Source organism: Drosophila novamexicana, unplaced genomic scaffold (genome assembly GCF_003285875.2).
Source record: "Drosophila novamexicana strain 15010-1031.04,08,12 unplaced genomic scaffold, DnovRS2.1 tig00001292-arrow-arrow-pilon, whole genome shotgun sequence".
Taxonomy (NCBI): Eukaryota; Metazoa; Arthropoda; class Insecta; order Diptera; family Drosophilidae; genus Drosophila; species Drosophila novamexicana.
Window position 1 is genome coordinate 777188 of NW_020824848.1, and position 23051 is coordinate 800238.

The following is a 23051-nucleotide window of genomic DNA, read 5'->3' on the forward strand; positions in this document are numbered from 1 at the left end:
TATACGAACATACTGACTGACTGATTGAAAGCTTTGTGAATGCTGAAATCAAAATCGATATAAGTAAGGGACTGATTGAATGTTCGACTAGCCGAATGAGCGACTTAATTCCTAAATGATTGACCGACTCGTTGACAATCTGATTGACTGATTGATTGATTGATCTACAAAATTAAAGTTCAAATCGAACACATTTAGTATAATCTCTTACGCCGTTTGTTTAACCCCGTTTAACACTTGCACCGTGTTGAGCAAATAAAAAGTTATATCAATGCCCCTTTTGGCTTCCGATCTGTTACCCCACTAATGTGTATATCTCCCGGCTCAGTTCAGTGCCCCGTTGTGGAAATGAGTTGCAGCAACAACAACTAAATGCGCGCAGATCCAGAAGGGCGCCTAGTTTCAATTACACACGCACTTGGCAAATGTCTTAACGGCTGGTTGGAGCTGGAGGGGCAATACGCATAAAGTATGCCCCCCCTTCACCCTTCCCCTACCCCACACTTTATGCGCTCTCCAAGCTCGAGCTCTTGCGCCTGCTTCTCCTCGTGCTCCTGTTACTGCTGCTGCTCCTGTTACATCTCCTGCTTCTGCTGTTCGTCCTCCTTCTTCTGTTGCTGCTCCCCCTACCACTGCTCCTCCTGCTCCTGCCCCTGCTATGCTTTATCATTTCCTCTGCAATTGTTGCGCCTTTTATTTGTTTGCTTTCTGTTGCTGTTTCTCTTAATGTTGTTGTTGTCGTCGTTTCGTGTCATTGCCTTTGTTTGCTTTGGCAGCGTTCGCCCCTCTGCGCTGCCCCTCGCTACACTCGTACACTTAGAGAAATTTTAGCACGGATTATAATGTAATTTTTAAAATCTATTCCGGGATATTCTCACATAAGCTAGATTCTACTAAGAAAAACACTTTTGTTAAAGGCACAAAATCGTTTTTAGCACAAAATGTTCTTAATTAAAGCACAAGCTTTCTTTATTTAAGTATTGCATCACATTTAATTGAAGATTTGGCAAATTATAAGCAATTGCCTAAGCTAAGAATTCGCTTTTTCTGATGTTCCACTTAGCTTCGAGTTTAACTTGAACCAATTACAATTGACTTGAGTTTTTCTCGCAGTGTACGCGCTGCCTTTCCCTATCACGGTCTCGTGTTTATTTGCTTTTTTTATATTTTGAGCATGGCGCGCGTTACAGTTACACAGGATACGCATATTGTGCGTCCTGAAACACCCCTCCCCCCTCCTGCAAACCCTGCACCCCCTGCCCTGTGTACTCACCCCTTTGGGCCGGGACACGGCCGACACTCGTTAAAGGTAACAATTTATTGTGTCTTATTATTATTTTTTTATTGACAATACGTGACGCGTACGCCAAAAAAAGGACAAAATGTGTGCGTGTGCGTGTGTGTGTGTGTGTGTGTGTGTGTGCGTGTGTGCGTGTGTGTGTTTGTGTCCGTCTGAGGATCCTCGCTTCGACGCATACATAAAAGGAGATTTGCTGCAATCGATTTGCGAGCTCCTTTTGCGCCTTTTGTTATTTTATAATTTTCGATTGTTTTCTTTTTTGTTTTGTTTTCCTTTGTTGTTGTTTTTGTTGTTGTTGTTGCCTGTCGCTTATTTGTTTTGTTGCTGCCTTTCGTTGTGATTATCCTTCAGCAGCTGACATTGCGCTTTTGTTTGCGGGCCCTTGCCGCCCTCGCACCGCCCACTTGGCCCGCATTTGACAGCACGTGGCCCCATTAAAATGCGCTTAGACCTTCGACTAGTTCGCCGTTAATCATTATTTACTGTGGCCAAAGGACAACGGACAACGGCCCTGGACGACGCGTGTCATAAGCCTAACTAAAGTGAAGCCTCGCATAAGTGTACGCAGATAACAAAAAGTCTAGATTACATTTTGTGCAGCTGAAATGCTGTCAAAGATACTCAAAAATGCACAAAAATATTCTCAAAATCTAGAAAAATATTCTCTGTTAACAAAAAAAAGAAGCTGCTTTCTATTGTTATACTAAATTTATATTTATTTTATATTTATGGAAAAGTTATTTTATGGCCAGCTTTTGTTCGCACTTTAAAAATTATATAATATTTATTTTAAATTCCAATCTGAGCATTGTTTGCTCGAAGAAAAAGTTGTTTTATGGCCAGCTTTTGTTCGCCTTAGTCAGCTTATGGGAACTAAAAGAGAGCTCATTAACCGAGTGTTCACTGTACTCTGCTAAGGCCAAAGTGCCACAAATCGAAGATTGCGGCAAAACAATTAGCTTAATCACATCTGTTTTGCTTTCATTTAGCTGCCTCTTCACAATGAAAGCAATGAAGACATTGCGCATACGCCCCGATATCGCAATCAGACTATCTACCTCTCCCTGCCTCGCTCTTTCCCCTCTCTCGGTCGCTCATTCTTTGTCTTTTCACGCACAAGAAAAGTTCTTAAACAGAAATTTGCTGCTACCTTTTCCACACTCAAGCACACACACACACACACACACCCAGACACACACACTCAGACACTGACGCAGACAGGTTCTCGACGACAAGCATTTATCTATGGCGGCAAAAAGTTTCCTGCCCGAGGTTAAGTTTTTCGTTTGCTTCAATTAATTTTCATTTGTTTACTAATCTAACAAATTAAACTAACGGTTAGCTCTGTGTAGCTCAAATGCGAAAAGGGCTTTTAAGTATACCCTGTGACCACAGCGAAATGCCTTAAGGGGTATATTTGATCTGGGAGAATAAGCCTGTGAGTTGAAGTGACAGATAATAGACTCTCAATTTGGCATATCGAGTGCAGAACAAGTTATTATCAATCTGTTCGATAAATTCCCGCCATATCATCAAAATCGATAAATCGATAATTTGTAGATACCTTACGACTCAAGTTATTTTCTATTAGTTCGATAGCTTCCTTTATATTGAAGCCAAATCGATAAATCTCGATTACTAGTCCTAGCTCGCAATTTTTAAGAGTTCGACACAGTTTAAAAGATAGCATATTTTCCATTATATCGATAACTCCCTTAGTAGCATCAAAATCTATATATATCGATCTCTATTCTCGCCTTTTTAGGCACATCTCGGAGATTTTTGGACTTACCAGACAAGAGGCTGTATGTAAATATGATAATTTCCTTCATAACAGCAAAATCGATAAATATCGATTTCTCTTCCCGGATTATTATTATCGATAACACCTTTCATATAATCAAAATCGATGAATATCGATTTCTTGACCCATACTAAGCTTGTCTTGGAGATTTCTAGATTTCGATTACAAATTTTGTATATAAGATCGATAACATGTTTTATATCAATATAATCGATTGCTATCATACATATTAATTCAATTTATTTGGTAATCAAGAATATTGGAATAGATTGGTTGCAGGGTATTTCCCAGTCGGCCACTCGCCGCTTTCAACTCTTTTACTTTTGCCGTTTCGCGTTCTGCTGTGGTTTGGGAAGCGGAAATTGAAAGGATTTGCCCTGTGGCTGCCCGTGGCTTGTCCAATATTGTGTTTGGGACAATTGGGCTGCTCGCAATTGTCAGCTGAAATTTTAAACATAATTATCCAGATGCTGGTCAAATCTTGCCCAAGCTATGTTTTCTATTCTATTTCAATTAAATGTGGTCAAAACTGTTGCAAATTTTCTTGTTTGCTTTGTATTTATTTTTTGCTCATTTAATAAGCTTGTGATTTCTTATCAATCGGGCTTTTCAGTACACTTCCTGACCCTTGGACCCCAGCTGCTTTTCCATTTCCTTTTGTGCTTAGGGTTTTCCATTTCCATTTCCCCCTTAAGCATTGCCCGGCCGTTGTTGTGTGTTTAATGTTAATTAATTTTGCACTCGTTAACTAACTAGGCCTAAACCCTGTCTTAGATTTTGGCCAGGAGCCACATCTTTTGGCTATTTGCTTGCCTTATCTTAAAATATTTCGTTTCAATTTGCAAGCCCGCAGTTTTCTGAATGTAAACAAATTTGTGAGGAATTTGACTTTGATGTGGCGAGGCGAGGCGAGAGTTTTAACTGGTTTGGGCTCAAGTTGACTGAAGCCATGAATTGGAGTATTTTTGCACAATATCTATCTATGATTGAGATGCATTGTATGCCTGGGAAGCCTGACAATTGTAAGTGAAGCTTCCTTTTGGATCAAAAATGAGAACTACAACTATCATATGTATTCCCTGGCAGATCAGAACCTGTCGCTTGGATAGATAGTTGGGCCAAGAGTCTTCACAGTGAGCACGAATCGAACTCCCGTGAAGTTGGAAGACATTACCTTTTGGATTTCGCAAATTATCAATTAGTACCGGGCAACGCCGGGTAACTTCCTCTGCTGTTAAGAATAGAATTGGGCTAAAAGTAGGCACTGTGAGCCCGAAGCTTAAGAAATCTAAGGAATCAATTCCTCATGGAGATGAAAAACAAAACCTTTTGTTAAAATAATTCATTTGTACCGGGCAACGCCTAGTAACTTTCTCTAGCTTATTTTTTAAGCTATATCCAAGAGGAAGAACTGTTTAAATACAGCAAGAAAATTCAGCTTTTAAGCAGCAAATTTGTCATGTGAAAAGCTTCTCGCGACTGCCGACTTCAACTTGAGAGATGCCAAATTAATTACGAACCGCCCCCCCCCGGTTTAACGTACTCGTAACTTTTCAAATATTTTATGGAAAATTCTTGGCATATTCAGCTGTGGGGTTTTGTGCCTGATGTGCGACAGCCCCTGCCTTCGGCCCCGCTGGCTGTCGCGTCAAATGTCGCGCCGAAAATTATACCTCTAAAAAATAAGGCAAATAACAGTGTACACAAGTCCAACATTCTCTGCACCTTAGGCCAACCCTCACCTGGCACCTCTCACCTGGCATCTGGCTCTTGGCCACGATTCAGATTCGTTTATTGTTTGTGGCCAGCCAAACAACTTGCGCATTTTTCCGGCTTTTCTTCGCGCTGACGTTGACGCTGTGCACGTCGCCGTGTTTTTAGTGTGTTTGTCGTTGTTGTCCTTGTTGTTGTCGTTGTTGTTGTCGTCGTTGTTGTTGTTGTTGTTCTATATGCAGCCACGCCCACCGCAGTCGCCACATTGACTGCCCTCTTGACTGGGCCTGGGTTCGGCTGGCTTTTTCGCTGCCTCGTTTTATGTATTCAGTCTCAGTGCGCTCACTTGACTTTAATTCTTTTTTCACACGCCCACTTCGCGGCCAGGTTGATGGAGTGTGTCGGTGGGAGGGGGGGGGGGGGGGTGGAGTGGTTCAGGTGGTGCTGGGTAGTGCAATTTTCTAACGGCTCTTAAGTTGTGCGAGCGCCGCAACAACAGAAAATCCGTGTGACAAGCACTGCAAGCACAACAACGCGAGAGTGCCCAGCTCGAAGATACCCTGTACAGCAGCTGCTACACATGAGGCATGCGTGACGTAAGCTGTCTATAATTTGCCTGATTTTTGTCATATTTAATGAGCATATACCCAAAATCAGGAGATCTTAACTCCTAAAATGGCCCTATTTTATGATGCGGACATCGTTTAAAATATTTTTAATTAGTTTAATAAGCTTAACAAATGAAATAAGTATCTCTAGCTTTAACAGGATACTCTAGACATTCTAAACATTCTTGATTCTTGAAAAAAATATATCTCCTAAATCTTACAATACTAGACAACAAATAGATATGCTTTGGCTAAAGTTTCAACAGGTTGATAGAGTGAAAGTTTTTCAATCGGAAGTTCTACCTGCTGCCTGTTACATACATAAGCACACGTCTATCATATTCCTGCTAAACGCTTCACAATTAGTACAGGGTATAACAGCACGCTCGGCTATGCACTTCGCAGTCGCAGTCGCATTCAGATGAGCATGTCAGCTGAAAGGTGCGCCAAGCTTCCTTTTCCCCGTTTCCCCTTGCCTGTCTGCCTTCCTCTCTCTCTCTCTCCCTCTCAGTCTCTCTCTTTCTTTCTTTCCCTGTTTGTCCTGGCATTGAGTTGTAATTGCTGAACATGCCAAGTTTTGTGCAATTTTATGTAGATTTAATAGCTTCCTGGCGCTCCCAGGCGCACAGGTGGCACAGGTGGCATTTCTCGTTTCGTACTTGTCTCACATTTCATTGCTTGCGTGACATTTCATTTGTGCGGCGCTCAGATTTAAGATATCAGGCCGCTCGGTAGCCGGTTCAAAGCATTCTCGTAATTGTACTCGGTCAAGATAGCGAACCGCTCCCCTTCCCTTCCCTTCCACCGTCCGTACGTCTTAATTGATTTGAGCTGCAACTAAAGTTTCAGACAGGCCCTTAACATAAGTCGGAAAACCTGCGGCCCAGCAATCGCGTGGCCGTTGGCAGGGGAGAAAACTTGGGAAAAACTCGTCCGGAACAGCTTTCGCGAGCACGACCAAAAACTTCCGGCACTCGACTTGGCGGCAATTACAATCGACTGACATGTTAATTGACAGCCAGGTGGAGGAACATCATCGATGGGCCACGCCCACCCCCTCCCTAATTCTCACTCGCTTCGATTGATTGGCCTATTCTTTTGTGGCACACAGCTCCAGCTGTCTAAAGTTTATGCAACAATTGAATTTAGTTGCAAACCATTTTCCAGGACAAAGACGAGCTGAAGGTTTAAGTTGTTGGCAAAGCAGTTAGAAAGACAGCTAGAAGGACATTCGGTAAATATTCTATTAAAGCAATTAATAATCAGTTTTAGGTGTATGTCTTAAGTCATTTAAAGAGTCGAACCAGTGTGCATAGAAGTTGCTGGTTCGAATGGGGCTTCTTCGAAAAAGCGAGACTTAAACAAACTAAATCAATGATGAACCTGGAACCAAACACTCTAACATTTTCTTGGGCTCTGAGTTCCCATAAAACCCAAATCCATTTCAAAGTTAGATAATATTTTCAACTTAGTTCCATAATTTACAATATTAATAATAATATTTATAATATATTTTATGTTACACAAAAGTATTCCCTTATATTTGATTGTATGCCAATCAAACTTCCTTTATATATATATTCCCCTTCCCCTTCCCCTTTTGGCGCTAAGTTCATTTAAATGAGTTTGCTTTCTTTTCAATTTCATTTCTCACATTTTCATTAAAATGATTTATTCATTTAATGCCATGCCAAGTTCTAGAAATAACTTTGTAGTTCAATCAAATGTTTGCAGAAAGTTGCTCGAACTAACGAACTTGCTTTAAGCCAAGCGGAAAATATGATTTAAATAAATGAATAATTCACTTGTAGCAGCATTTGCTTACTCTTACTGTACAGCATTTCACTTTACTCGATTAATACCTGATTAAATTAAGACATATTAGAAGTAAGCGAAACTGAATGAATTGCAAAAAGTAATTCTATAATTCCTTGAAGGTTTCTTGATTTCGATTTTCAAGCTTTTAACATGCAAACATTTACGGTTCGAGCTAAGAATCAATTTCAATATTAGTTTAAGATACTTTTCCTTAAATTATTTCTAGCTAGAGTCTTGCCCTTTTTCATTGCTCAAACATTTCCTTTGCGAGTTAAAGTTAAATAAGTAAGAGCTCCCGACTAGGGGATACCCTGAACCGTCTTCTTCCAACATCAAACGGACGGACATGGCTAGATCGACTCGGCTTTTGATGCTGATCAAGAATATATATACTCTATGAGGTCGGAGATGCTTCCTTCTGCCTGTTACATACATTTGGATTTTGCACAAATACAATATACCCTTCTGGATATAAAAATAGAATGGAAATACTTTCAGTTTTCTTTAAAAATGTCCTGCTCAAGCTAAGCATCAATTTGTGTCATATTTGTTTTGCTGTTAATTTTAACTAAATTGCGATTGAAGGATTCAAAAGTAAAGTCTTTTAAATATTAAAAGAAACAACGAAATATTTGTTCAAAAGTCTTTGACTATTCCATTGCTCAAACATTTGCTTGGCGAGTTCAAGTTAAGAAAAATGTAACTTTCAATAAAACTCGAGTTATTTTTCGGTTTTCTTCTTAATTGAAATAATTCTGAAATATCAATTTCTGGCCCAATTCCATTTGCTGTTAATACTATCCAAATTTCGAATGCATTTGCAGTAGACGCTTTTCTGCAAATTGGCAGCATGAATATTGGCAAATTGGCATTTGTGGCCATGCAATTTGCCAGTATCTGCTGCTGTTGCTGTTGCAGCTGCCATTAAGTATCTGTCAGATACTTTGGCACACATTTTGCGTTTGCATTTCGCATGTAATTGCATGCAATTCAACGCAGCAGCACTTGCTGAAAGATGAAGTCGCATTCGGCAAAGCAAATACGACAAACAACAGCAGGCGCGTGGAGCTAGGCACGAGGGGAGCGGAGGGGGGGGGGGGGGGTGGGAGCGCAAGTGGAGCACACTAAAAGCAGTTGCCAAGAAATTGTCGCGACTTTTGCCGGGTTTGTCCAGCAATTGAAGTTGCGGCCGCATTCAGCATTTCATCGCATGCAATTTGCAATTGGACTCAAGTCTCAGCGCTTCAGATATTTATTCCAGCTGCAGCTTTCGCTTTCATTTGCAGCTGCAACTGCAAATATGCAAAGCGCAAAGCTAAAAGCATGCACAACTATTTGCGCGAGTGTGCAGCTACAGTGAATGCTCGCTGGAGTGAACAGCGAGAAACTCGAACAGAAACATTTCCTTGGGCTGCCTTCAGGAAAATATTTGTGAATATATTTCTTAGATATTTCTTAATAAAAAAAAACTTGTTTATTTTTGCAAATGGTTTTTGAGCAAATTTTTCATAATTAGCTTAAACAACTCTTTAACTTTAATTCTTTCCAATTGTGTGTGCATATATTTATTTTTTTTTTTAAATTTAGAATTTTTTGCAGATGGTTTTTTAGCAAAATTTTTCAGCTAATTTATAATAGTTTTTTTTTTAACGATTTTAATTTCTAATAAATTGTCGTCTGTGCACAAATTTAATTTCTAAATTTCCACACACAATTTGCATAATTGTTTAAAAGTTTTTCAACTTTTTAAGTGTCTGTTATTATAATTATATATTATTACATGCCATTTTTTTATTGTCTTGAATTGTCTTGCATTGAATATTTGTCACATTCCCAAACAAATTTCCACACTTTTTATTTTAATCAAAATTTAAAAAGCGCCTGCTTTTTAACTATATTTGAGTAATTTGATGCGAATTTTTGAGTGCAATTTTATCGCAAATTTTTACTTAAAGAATTTCTTAACGCGCTCCAAATAAGCACATTTTGTACAAAAAGTAAGAAGTTGGAATCTATAATGGAAAATGAGTGCAAATAATCTAATTTTTTTTGTACAAAAAGTTAGCTAAGCAATGGGAACTTAAAGACGGCCATTTAGGTGGCACGTTAGCCCATTTTCAATTCGTTTAGGGAGTCTTCACTGTACTTGTTGGTGCAAATGTTGCTGCTGTAGCTGTTTCAGTTTGTGCGTTTGTTTATGCTTTTTATTTGCGCACGGCTAAGCCCAGTCAGAATGTTTATATGTGTGTGTGTGTGCGTGTGTGTGGTGTGTGTGTGTGTGGCAGGGGCAGAGACCGAAGCTGTGGCATGGAATGGAGCTTGACTGTGTTGCGGGGCAAACAGTTTGGTCTGCTTCTGTTTGTCTTTGCGGTTGTAAATGCATTTTTCAAACAAATTGCAAATCATTGCCTAACAATAGTTTCCAGCTCGAGTCTGATTTACTCCCCTCTCTACCCCCCCTGTGTGTGTGTGAATCTCCGACCTCATTGACAGTGATTTAGTTTTTGGCTCCGAGCATTTCGCATACGCAGTCTATTAGATGCGGTTTTTAGCCAGGACGAAGCCAGGACCTAGCTTAATGTTGAGTTTTAAAAACGGAATTTCTGTAATTTGTCAGTGGACAGAGGGGTAGGCGGGGTGGGGACAGCTCTTTACAGCGGGTACACAGTAAATTACATTTGGGTTCTTTTTGATTTGCCAAATTGAATTTAGTCAAAGTTAATTTGTGGATAGAACTTTGACAAACACAAACTGTATTTGTATTTTTCTTCATTGAATTTTCCAGGAATTTTCAAGTGTTTTATTGCCCCCGCAGGAAAACAAGAAAATTCGTTGTTTAGTTTGCTCTAGTAGAGTTTTTTTTTATGTTTTCAATATATATTTATTTTTGCTTTTAGCACACTTTCCACGAGTTCCGTTTTCGCCTTTTTCCCCCACTTATTTGATTATTTGCATGCCGCGCAGCCTCGGTCGCGTCCATTGACCCACAAAGCGCTTAATAATGCGCCAAAAAGCAGGCTATATATATATGTGTATATATTCAACTTTTGTTTAACTTTGCGCATTTGTGCACTTACTTGCAACGCCGACCGACTGGATGCTCTCTCTAGGCAAAATTTGGAGACACTTCAGCAAAGTTCACACTTGCACTTGGATTTGTGGCACACTTGAAAGTTGCAAACTTGTTGCACAGTGTTGCAAAACACACACACATACACACACAGAAGCACCTTCGTGTAGGAACGCTCTTTAAGTATGCAACACTTTGTTTCTGTTTGTTGCCGTTGTGATAAACGACTAACGGTAACAGTCGTAGCTTAACTCAGTTCTGAGACTAACGAGCAACACGCACCGTACCAGCAGACACTAGACACTGGGAGCAACACGTTGTTGACACAAAGACCGCCTAACGAAGACTAATGACAGCTTTATTCGCTTCTCATTCGTTCGCTCTGCGACCAGGCTGCTGTTGTGAGGTTCACACGTTGCGTGCACGACGAGCGTTAGATACGAACTGATTGCTTGCCAGCCTGCCAGGCATTTAACAGCCGCTCGTGCCGCACTGCCGACTGCACACACACGAACGCGCTGCGTGCAACTTCGGCTCGACAAGCTGTAAGCAAGTAACGAGCTCGCTTAAGAGCGCGCCTAGCAGCGCGTGAAGAGCGGGCAACAAAATCGAGAGAGCGAGAGAGAGAGAGCACGCGCTGCCACCACCGGCTGAGGACAATTGAGCTGTAAAGCGTTTCATTTCACATTGTTGCAACGTTTCAGTTCACAGCGTTGCGATAAATACTGCAACTGTAAACTGTTGCTGGCCTGTGTTTCGCTTTTGTTGCTTACGCCTGCGCGGCGCATATGCAATGCTCTTTACTACTGTTCTCTTGCCTTCAAGTTGAAGGCACGCTTTCAATTCAATTTGCCGCAGCTGGCTGCAGCTTGTCACCAGCTGCATTTCAATTGCGCTCTTTGCTTGCTGCGGTCCGGGAGAGCAATACAATTCGTATCGTTTCCATTTCATTTCGTTTCATGCGCAGTTCGTTTCGTGCGGCGCCTAAAAGCGTTTCGCCTTACATTTTGCTATTGTTGTTGCTTGTGTGCGCATTGTTGTTGTTTGTTTCGCGCGCAACAGGTTCAGTTTCAGCCCACCCCGCAGCCGCACCCGCAGCCGCACCCGCAGCCGCACCCGCCCACTGCCTTTGGCTTTGACGCAAATTCGTCTATAGCTTTTCATTGGCCTTTCACAGGACTTTGGGGCTTCTTTTGGCCGTGCTTCTGCCCCTGCAACCCGCCACCCGCCCCCCGGCTGTCGTGTATTTATATATTTATTTGCAGTTTTTGCTTGTTTATTTTGTTGTTGTTGTTGTTGTTGTGCTTTTATGCAAATACGAGCACAAAATCGTTTTCTGCACGCTTTGACTTTGCCTTAAGTGCATGTGTGTGTGTGTGTGTATGTTCGTGTGTGTGTGTGTGAAGTCGTGTATAAATGAATTTGCATATAATTGTTTGCATGTTGAGTGCCTTTTAATTGATTTTATTGGTTTGCACAACAACAACAACAACTAGAGCAAGAAGCACAATGAATGGCAACAATTTTCCACAATTTCCCCCCATTTCTCACTTTATCGCGTGAGTTATCTCTTTCGGCCAGCAGCTGGTTTATTTACTCGCAAGCACTTTGCCCCACTGAACACAGCTTAATATGAATTTACAATTCTCGATGGGAGGAATGGGTGAGTGGGGTGAGGGGGAAAGGGGGGTGGGGTGGCCAATTACTTATCAATAAATACATAAATATAAATTATGCAGCGGCTTAAATTGCAGAAATCTGGCATTTGAGCCAGGGCGTGGATTATGCGATTATAAGAAAGTGCATCGAGCGTGACTGAAGGCTAATTTCAAGACAAATCGACGGATTATGCGGTGCTCAAGTGTGTACATATTCAATTTGTACCTGTACCTGTGTACCTGTTAGTTCGAGCCTAGGTATTACATTTGATTACATCCAACTAAAGGGAAAGTTATTATTATACCCTTGCAGAGGGTATTATCATTTTGTCGTGAAATCTGTAACGCATAGAAGGAGACATCTTCGACCCCATAAAGTATATATATTCTTGATCAGCATCAATAGCCGAGTCGATAGAGTCCATGTCCGTCTGTCCGTCTGTCTGTTTCTATGCCAACTAGTCCCTCAGTTTTAAAGCTATCTTAATGAAACTTTGCAGAATTCCGTCTTTCTTTCGCACGCAGCACATATGTGAAAACCAGCTGGATCGGAACACTATATCATATAGCTGCCATAGGAACGATCGGTCGAAAATTTAGTTGTTGTATGAAATAATATTTTGTTTATCAAGATATCTTAACCAAACTCGGCATTTATTAGTTTTAATAAGCTCCTCATGTATATGCAAAATCCTATTATGATCGGACCAGTATATCATATAGCTGTCATAGGTCGATCGGTCGAAAACTAGGTTTTTGATTAAAAACCTTTTTGCTTATCAAGATATCTTGCCCAAATGCGGCATTAACTACTTTCCCTGTGCTTCTTAGATACGGGCAAAGCATTATGAAAAGGTTGGGTCTGCAAGTGTATTAGATCTTCGGCGTGCCGAAGCTAGCCTTTCTTTCTAGTTTTATATAAAAGACGAAGTCTGATTTTTATCCATTTTCCATAAATGGAACTTTTCAAATGCATTGCAATTTATTTTCCGAAAGCTTTTATATTTCCAATAGAACTTGAAGCTCTTGAGAAGAAAATTTGCCTCTATTTCACACAAACTTTCCCATTTTCCAGGGGCAGTTTCTTCATATAGTGTGAAATCCAATCCCGAGTTTGTCATTGTTTTCCACAAATTTTCCAGCGCTCAAATAAATGATATACAATTTGTAAAGCTTCTAAGATTTTTGCTTAAATTTTCCAATTCCAATAAATAGATTTTTGCTTTTATTCCAAAAACTTTGCCCATCTAGGAAATTGATTTGCGGTTTGTAAATTCATTTATGGTTCTCACAATAAAACAATTCCATTTCCATATTTTTCATAGAAATTTATTTACCAACAATAAGGAAATGTTCTGTTAAAGTGCCCAGCCTCACATTTATTTATAGTAATAAATATATATGAAATTCCCAAATTTAGTTAGCGGAAATGAAAAGTGACCAAATCGCGAACACTTCAAAAACTGCGAAATCTAATCAGGATAATGTGCAAAGATTTTTGTTGAGCAGCGCGAAACTAATTTAAAACCAGCCGCCAACTGTAATTAGGCGCTAATGAGTTATGCCCCCAAAAAGAGGCCAGGCCAGGCCAGGCCAGGCTGCGGGATAACCAAGGCAACGGCCACAGGATTACCCGGCCCGGGGCTCCATTCATTCAGGCTCAAAACTAGTCGGAGGCATGAAAAAAAACTGGCACTCGGATGAGCTGCAGCTGCAGTTTGGCTAATCAAAAAGTGCGATTAATTTGCTCGCTTTTGAATGGGGCAGCTGCTGGCTGTCTGTCTGTCTGCCAGGCGAAGGGGGCGTGGCACTGGTGTCAATGACTGCAGCTATCCGCCTCTGCGCCCCTCCCTTTCTCTGCCTCTCTCTCTCTCTCACACTCTGCGGTGCAAGGTGATAATAATCAGACAGGAGGCATTTATAACAAGACACACGCCCCCAAACAAACCACCCCGCCCACCCCCCTCTGTCCCGCCCTCACACACGGCCCTGCCCAGCTGGTGGGCGGCAGCACCATGGTAATCCATCTCCTGCCACGACAATGGTTGCTCTGGACACCAGCATTAAGCCAGACACTAAATCCAGCAAAGAAACTAGATACAAATATCTTTTGCTCCCACTGTGACTCCCTCTCTCGCTCTCTCTCACTTTCTCTGTGTGTGGGTGTGTGTGTGTGTGTGGCCTTTAGTATAATTATGGTGGCATCACAGGACATGTCGTTGACAAGCTCAAGTTGGGCCAGTCACTCAGTCGCACATATCAACACACACACACACACAACCACACACACACACAGGCACATTAGTAACCACCATAAAACACACGCAGTGCCGCACAGAGATTGGTCTGTGGGTGGGCCCATAAACCAGATCCGCATGTGTCCAAGTTCGTAAAGTTGATTCATTCATGGCAGCAAAATTTATATGGCCCTGACGCGTGCGTCCAACGGCGGCTTCTACGCTAAGGCTGCGTCTCCTAAGCGAAACTATAAAACAAGTTAAAGTGCGACTAGGCGAGTGTGTACGACGCACAAATACCCTGTATACAGAGTAGAGCTGTTCATAAGATAAATAGCTTTTGCTTAGATCTAGCTAATCCGGAGCATGTATTTGGAAAGAGATCGTTGAGACTGTGCACGACGCCCGAATACCCTGTAGACAGCCACAGCAACTAGACAATTTATTGAATAAGAGATCCATGAGGGCCCAGGTTTCTTTCCGGGAGCCGACTAGACACGTATCTAGTCTTTTCTCTTATCATAAACTAGGAGATTTCTGCAAATCGATATTTATCGATTCGAGTACTCGGTAGCTTGTCACTCAGATTACCGCGCTTGCCTTGAACCTGAATAAATATACCATTCTGGATCTTTGAAAAGGAACCCGCGCCTATGTCCAGTCTCTTCTGCTCTTTAATAAGTTTCTGTTATCTTGAACCTGCCTTCTGCTACGTGTTACATACACTTGCACGTCTGCGATATACCCTAACTGAAACATTTTCAAGAGGTACAGGGTATAAAAACATCTAAAACTAACTACAGCTGAATGCGGCTGCTGCTGCTGATGCGGATGTGGATGTGGATGCTGATGATGCCGCTGACAATGACAATGACGATGAAGCTAATCCTCCCCCTCTTTCCACCCTTGACCCCCTCTCTAGCCTATGCCCGCTGTGCGCCGCGGGATGCCGTTTTGAGGCAAATGATTTATCTCGCAGCTAGACTGCAGCTTGGGCATTGGAAACTGGACTTTAGACTGCATCTTGGCTTATTTAATGCGGCCTATTTGCTTATGTGAAGCCCGCCAATTAGCCGAGTCGAGGCACGTTTAAGTGGAAATCAATTGGAGCTGCGATTTCAGCATGAACTCTAATGGATACACTGAGAAAAATACTAGTTAAACTGCGTTTACTGCATGACCTTGAATGGGTACACTGGAAAGAAAAAGTAGGCATCAATTTATTTAACGCATTGCCGCCTTCTTCTTGCGACGGGCAATGCGCGCCAGCTCCTGCTCCGTGGGACGATGTTCGCCGTAGCGATCGACCCAGGCCTCGGCCATGCGATAGAACTTCTTTGGATCATTCACAAATTGACTGGCTATCTCCACGTTGTAGGGATTATCGGGCTGTGGATCGTTAATGGTCGCGATGAGCACCTGCAGCACGTGCTCGATGCGCGACGTTGGCTTCCAGTGCTCCGCCTCTAGTATGGGCAGGCAGACCTGGCCGCGCTCATTGATATTGGGATGATAGATCTTCGTGTTGATGTGAAGAATGGGTGGCCGAAAGGGATACTCCTTGGGGAAGTCTATCTCCAGCTTGAAGGCGCCCTTGTCGTACGGCGGCGTATTGGGCATCAGCAGTGCATACCACTTGTAGATGTTGTCCTTCTCGGGCTCCAGCAGCTGCAGCTGGCTGAGCTGCTTTTGCTCCATCATCTGCTTCAGCTCGTTCTGCATGCGCTTCGGCCCATCCATTATGGCGTCGTCTTTATTCATGGTTGCGCCTATTTTTGTTTACTTTTGCCTCTACTCAAGCTGTACAATTTTGTCTAAAGTATTTCTCTCAGTGTTCTATTATGAGTGTGTGTGTGTGTGTGTATGGGGCAGGCTAGGCTAGGAGTTCATTTGGCGAAAAGCAAGACCAGGAAAGTATAGACAAAGCGAGAGAATGTCCCCGACGAGGAGATATCCTTCGCTCAGCATTCAAACACACGTCATGGAGTATTCATTTGTGAACAATTTTGTTGTAAAATGCTTGGCTTTTTGCTTTCCAGTTCCTAAAAGTTTTGAGCTGTGCTCTAAGTAGGTTAGCTGAATATCGATATTTATCGATTTTGGGAATACGAAGCAGTCGAGAGAATATACCATAATATATCCACATTAAAGAAAGAAAGCTTGGAGATATGCTCGCACAAATACACAGACTGAGTATTTGTATCGATATTTATCGATTTTGTGAACACGGGGAAGTTATCGATAACTTCAAATAGATTCAAAGTTGCCTTTCTCCGTTGCCTGTTACGCACAGACACACAACCACAATACCCTCGCAATAACCATTTTCAAGGCACACAGGGTATCTACATATATTCATAAAAGAAAAAAACTAGAGAAATCCTTTCACATTGACATTAATCCCCGAAATAGCCGCTTTAAGAGTCCGCCTGACGTCCACAGGCTCTGACAGCAGCACATTAGGATCAACTGGGCAAAGCAATGGCACATTGAAACAGATGAAAGGTTCTAGCGCTGTTCCCCCCCGCGACCCTTACCCTCGCCCAAGCATTTCTTTTGCTCCATTTGTTGGCGATACAATTCATGCTCGGAATCTAAAGCCGTTTTATATAATGTATTTGGCCAAGTCGCAAAAGTTCGCTCTTCGTATTTTCTATCTGTGCATTGAATTATGCACACGGGTTATGCCATGTGTCCAGGCAGGTTCTTTTCACCGATTTTTTGGCGCAGATAGAACATGTAGCTGCAGAAAATAGGTGAGCAGAAGGCGCCGTGATGTGATTGCCATTGACATTATAGTTTTCAATTAGCTGAACAGGTGTGGCAAGATGAAGACACACGAGTCCCATCGCAATTCCAGCGTATTCCGGACTCATAAATATGTAAAGATTTTGCCAAAAAGCATAATAAAACCCACTCAAAAGGAAAGCAAAGCTTTGACAGCGCAGCCAGCGTCCCTATATCCCACCTCATCTCGACTTACAGCATATTATTTTGGTCTCCGATGGGAAGGTTGATAACAAAAACATGAAAATTAAATATCAAAAATATGCGATGCAAACGAACAACAAATTCTACTTCTTCTTTGTGCGTGTGTGTAATTATTTATGTTGTATGTCATCATCATGTAAATGAAACCAAGACGAGACGACGACGACCATGGAAATTTGGCCCGGAAACGCAGCATGACGTGCGTAACGGGGCGTCTCAGGCGTAATTAGGATATACATATATGTATAACAGTGTGTGTGATTGTGTTTGATTGTGTGTGTTGGGAAAACAAGAAAGAACTGGTAGCTACGAGTAACTGAATCTGGAATACCCTTGCTGATATAATAGAACTTAATTTTGATCAATTCCTGGAACTATACAAAATAGTATTCTTATGTTGATTAGATATTCAAAGCTCTATTTACTGAAATATCCGTTTGAACAAAAGAATGTTGTATACAAATATATATAAGTCGAGGTAAATTGAGCAATTGAAAAGGGAAGACGCTGGTTCAAATCCTAGGATTAGTGTGTGCTCTGTGAGCCGTGCATAATTGTCAATGCTGGGTTATAGCCTAATTCCACTGTCAACATTTCTTACATTTTTTGCGAAAGTGAAATATGTTGCCTGTACATTTTCCCTTTAGGAACCACATTTTTCACATTTGCCAAAAATGTTGGGTATTTTGTGTTTTTTGCGATGATTTATCGAATTTCGAATCTGACACTTGCTAATGGAATCGCAGAATGTGAAGTTTGTAAATGTAACATATTTAGCGCACAGTATCATTAAGAAATGACGGTATGAAGTAAATACAAACTAAAAGAACCTAATGTCATTTCATGGCTACAGAATATCGATTCCTATATTTAAAAGAATACAAAATAGTTCATTAGTTCCTCAGACAGCTATATAAACATAAAGTCTCGATCCGGCCAACTTTTACACCCTGCCAAGAAGGCAGACGAATCTCAAACTAAGAGACTTGTCAACACTCAGATAGACAGACAAAGCAATATCGAAGCAACGCTTAATACTGATCATGAATGTATATCCTTAATATACCTAACACATTTCCTGATGCCCAATCCAAGGATATGTCTGGCGCCTCTTCGCGGCATTCCCTAGGACTGCTGCTTATACTATTGTGTTTTACAACACTTACAAATCCGATTAATCAGTATTATCGATAACATGTCAGTGGCCAAATACCCAACCTTGGAGCAGAACAAGATAAATGCCCATCACAAAAAGTGGCAGCCAAGGCGTCTGACAGCGCTGCGGGACGCAGAGGCGTCCCTCGACCAAAACTGCGCGATGGGTGTCGCTTTAAGGCAGGGAGAAGGGGAATGGGGAGAGGGAGGGCGGTTGTTGTCAGCTGCCTGGCATCAACGCATCCGCCATACTTTTAGCATAAACAGCCGGAAGCGGAAATGTAGATGACGCCGTGCGCCCACTCATATAAATGCGTGTGTATCTAGCCGTGCACTGAGAGAAATTAAGGCAGCTTAAAAAATAATAATACAAAATCAAAAAAAAAAAAAAAGACAGTGCTGATTTAGATATTTAGTATAAATTTGATATAAATAAGAATAGGAGAAAAGGATTAGGCACAAAATACATTTAATAAGAGTTCGAGTACTTGAAATAAGCGTAAGACTTTCTCAGTAAAAGCTCTTAAAATTGAGTACTCGCGTTTTTGAGACTTTTGGGATTCAAGAGAAAAAGGTCTGCAATTACGAATTTCGTTTGCAGACTGAAAAATTGCGACTTTAGCGGAATTATGTTAACACTTGTACTTGATTTGAGTGCAAAGTTCACGAAATTTTCTCTGAATGTATGCTCATGAGTATGGGTGTATTTTATACCCTACAACCCTTGAAAATGGTTAGAAAGGGTATACGATTTTTGTAAAATGGTATGTAACAGGCAAATTAAGACTTCTTTGACTTCAATCAAATATATATATTCTTGATCTGAGTCGACGCAGCCGCCTCCGTATTTCTAACAGTCTTTCTAGAAGATTCTATAGATTTTCTAAAGATTTGACCTCGTAACGTATATAAATTCTTGATTAAGCTGACGAGCTTCCATTTGTGCGTTAATTCCAAAAGACTAGAAATTTTTAATTTTATATATATAAAGAATATAAAAGTATATATGTTTCGAAAGGGTTTATAATTTTCTCCCATAATTTCTTCCTATTTTCATAGTATCGAAAAATATATGACTTGCGATATGTTGAAGCATAACATGAACATTTTAAAAGCCTCAAGATACTCCAAAATTTTTGTATATTATATATAGATTATAGATCGATAATCGAGAAAGAACAAGCATCTCGGCTGCGTAAAGTGTGGTTATATATACAGAAGAGTCTGGAATGCCCTGGTGCTGATTGTAGGGTATCTCTTAGTCGAGCATTTGGGCCTAGCGCACACTCACTTGCTTCTTTTCTAAGTGTGTGTGTGTGTGTGTGTGTTTGTTGAGCGCCTGCAGCTTCAGTCGCGCCCGCTGTCAGTTCCATTCCCAATCTCAATCCGCATCCCAATTCTCTTTCTTTCTTTTTCTCCCGCTTGTGAACCCCTTGCCCTCCCCCCCCCCCCTGTGCCCGTCGGCGTGTCTGTCATTTGTTTAGCTGTCATTGCCGGCGTATTGCCGCTGACAGCTCGTTGGCCTGGAGCCGGAGGCCTGGCCATGTCGATGGCGCCAAGGCGCACAACTTTTCTATGGCCATGAAAAATCAGCCAAAAATTAGCAGTCGCCGCATTAAATCTAATCTGATCCGATTTTCTATTACCAATTGGCTGCTCACATGCTGTGCTGGGATTCAAGCCGTGTGTGTGTGTGTATCTATGCATCTATGTGTGTGAATTAACGCCCTTTTGCCTGGCCAGCCGCCCCCAGCTCCGCCCCCCTTTTGCATGTGTGCACTTAAATCTTTTTATCGCACTCTAACACTGCGGCTCAGCTTTTCGGCTGGCTTTCAACGCCTTTTGCTTCACTGTGGAGCGTTCTTCATTAGCGCGAAAAACGTCGCGTGCGGCTTTTCTTCTTACTTTATTTTCTTTCATTTTCCGCCTGTCATCGACCCTTTTCGGGCTGTCTTTTGTTGTCGACTGTTGCTTTTTGGCCGTGATATATGAAGCGATTAACATTAAAGGTGCCTAATTGATTCGGGCAGCCAATGTCCGACGCGTTTTAGGCCACCCTCTGCGACGCCAGGGAGGAGGGGAGGAAGTTGGGGCAGCTGCCACAATTTGCGTATAAATTTTCATTAAGAAATTATCGCTCGTGTTGCTTAAATTTAAATTAATTATGTATGGTTTATCATCAAGCAATTGGCGGCATGCAAGGGCGCACAGCCACGCCCACACACACACGCACATACATGCAGTTGTTGCCACATGCAACAACAACAACAGATTATTTATGCCTTCAGTGAAGTGCACAGCACATCAACGACAACGGAGACGATAACGATAACGAAGGGGAGAAGCTCGTATAATATTAAATTGCATGAAGTGAATAAAAGCAAAGTACACACAACAACACACACACACACAGGCACAGGCACATACACGTAGAGACGGCGACGCCTTGTGCCTATGACTGCGACAGCTTAAATTTTGTTCCAGGGCTGAAGAGCAGCTGTTAATGGAACCATCATAAACGTGGCATCAGCTAGAAGCTAAACGCCTGCCGGGTAGAACGATATTATAAGAGGGTCATGGAAATCGTAATGCAGTGAAGGTGACTTCTGTGAGCTTAAGAACTATATACCTTTATATATATTTATGAGTAGCATGAAAAGCCCCGTCGATTTGCGTTCCTCTGAGCTTCAGTATTTTTCCATACAAGCCAGTCGCTCACTTTTGAAGCTATTGTCATGAAACTTTGCATTCATTCGTCTTGCTGTTCCTGTGTCAAAACTGGTGAAATCGTAACCCTGTATCATATAGGTGCCCAGTTGTGATCAGTGGAAGATGCATTTCTTGTAAGAACAACTAATTTGTTTATCAAACTATTTTATAGCTGCACTATGAGGGTTGTCTTCACCCAACTTGTCATTCAAGCTGTATCAACTCGAAGTACTATACCATACATATTTTTTATCAGCATTCGCTCGTGCATAAAGCTTTCAGATAAGATCATTTCTAAGCTTTGGCTGTTTGAAGCTAACCTTTCTTTCTTTGAATTGTTCCTTGCTAAAAGCTTTGTCAAATAAAAGACTCACTCCAGAGCACATTTATCCATATTCCACACATCTTCCAACTTAAAGCCAGTCTTTTTTAAACATTTAACAGATGATATCGTACGAATTACTTGCCTTGATTCCAACCACAAGCCGATGCTCAGACTCTACCCAAAACTGTTTCGAATTAGTTGACTAATGGAAGAAACAGATCAGAGTCGAGCTGTACACTCAACGGACTGCCTTTGAGCAGAGCACAAAACCACACTCTACTGATGAGGTAAACCTTTTAAGGTTGTCTCTGTTCTGCCTGCCTTCCGGCCCTGCTCCGAACTGGTTTCCAATCCTGCCAAGTGAACCACTTCTAAAAACAGCAACTGGCTTTTGGATGGGTTTTTGTGTTCCGCCATTGGCAGCCGCCTCGCCATTGAGTGCGGATTAATCGGGCTCACTTTGTCATAAATAATGCAAACTGAGCGCTCTACAGGCATCCAACCAATGCGCCCACAAGTCCACACACACACACACACACGCACACACATGGAAGGGGGAGGGGGAGGTGTGTCTCAATATGCAGTTAGCTGCGCTCAAACGTGGTGCAATTACTGCAAACTGCGTCTATAGACCTGCCTGTCTTGCCTGGGCCTGGGCCTGGGCCTGAGCCTGAGCCTGTCGCCTTTGCTTTAAATACCCTGCATCCATTGTAAATAGGTTAAGAGGGTATAATGCTTGCGAATGTTACAGACAGAGCGAGGCTTGCCTGGCCATAGAACGTATATTGATTCTTCATCTGGACAATCTTAAGTCCTCTTAAGTAAAAATTAAAAATAAACTTAATTTAGTCTATTATTTAAGATAATACAATCAATGGGAACCACAACGTACAAAAATAGATTCCGGGAAATATAAATGCTTGAGATTTGAAATTTTAGGTAGCATTATTTTGTTTTCAATTTCTTGGACCCATTTCTCATAAATAATGTAGATCCAATGGGAAGAAGAAGCAAGTGCCTATGTATATGTATGCATGTTTGTAACATCAGCTCAGCTTAGAATCCAGGGTAACTTCTAGTCGGTCACTCCCAAATAGGCCACTCTTGTTCCATTCGACAACGTCATTTGTACTTAATGACTTTTCAACGTTGTGTGCGTGCGCCGACATTTTCTTGAGGCTTTTTTGGTTGTTCGCTTATTGCATTAAATTGCATTTTCGCAGCCAGCAAAAAGGCGTAACTCACCCAAAATGGGGGCGTGACTCACCTGTTGCTGATGTTTAATTGGAAAACAAGTAGCATGCATTTCGCGGCGTCTGTTGCTGACAATTTAAGTGCTCCAATGAAGCTGGGAAGGAAAACCATCTGCCATCAGCTAATGCCACAGCCCACAACTATGCGGCTGAGCTGCTGGCTGCTGGAGCTAAGTAACTGAGTGCTCATATCTACACGCTGAAATTTCAGGAGGCCAAGACAACTTCAAAGCAAACCCGAAAATAAACAAGAAAAACATAAAATAAATCGCTTCTTATGCGGCAACTGCGGGAGGCATCCAAATCAATGGACAAGCCACACGGCGGCAACAAAGGAAAACAAGTTAGAAATGCTCTGGCAGGGCTGTGCTTGACTAGAAGATACCCTGAACATAGCAGAAAGCTGATGT

The 23051-nt window shown here is 41.7% G+C and overlaps 2 protein-coding genes across 2 annotated transcripts in view; both read right to left on the reverse strand.

Moving 5' to 3' along the window:
- The window catches only part of LOC115766956 (connectin), a 58041-nt gene extending 47652 nt beyond the window's left edge, over nt 1-10389 (reverse strand). Inside the window, exon 1 of the mRNA XM_030711044.1 lies at nt 10321-10389. The gene's annotated coding sequence lies outside the window, so the exon portion shown is untranslated. The remainder of the gene's footprint in view (nt 1-10320) is intronic.
- A 4986-nt stretch (nt 10390-15375) lies between these two features.
- LOC115766962 (ubiquitin-conjugating enzyme E2 L5) lies at nt 15376-16233 on the reverse strand. Its single transcript, XM_030711050.1, has one exon. It carries the CDS (start codon nt 15967-15969, stop codon nt 15433-15435), a length of 537 nt encoding a protein of 178 aa, XP_030566910.1. The 5' UTR covers nt 15970-16233; the 3' UTR covers nt 15376-15432.
- Nucleotides 16234-23051: the final 6818 nt, after the last annotated feature.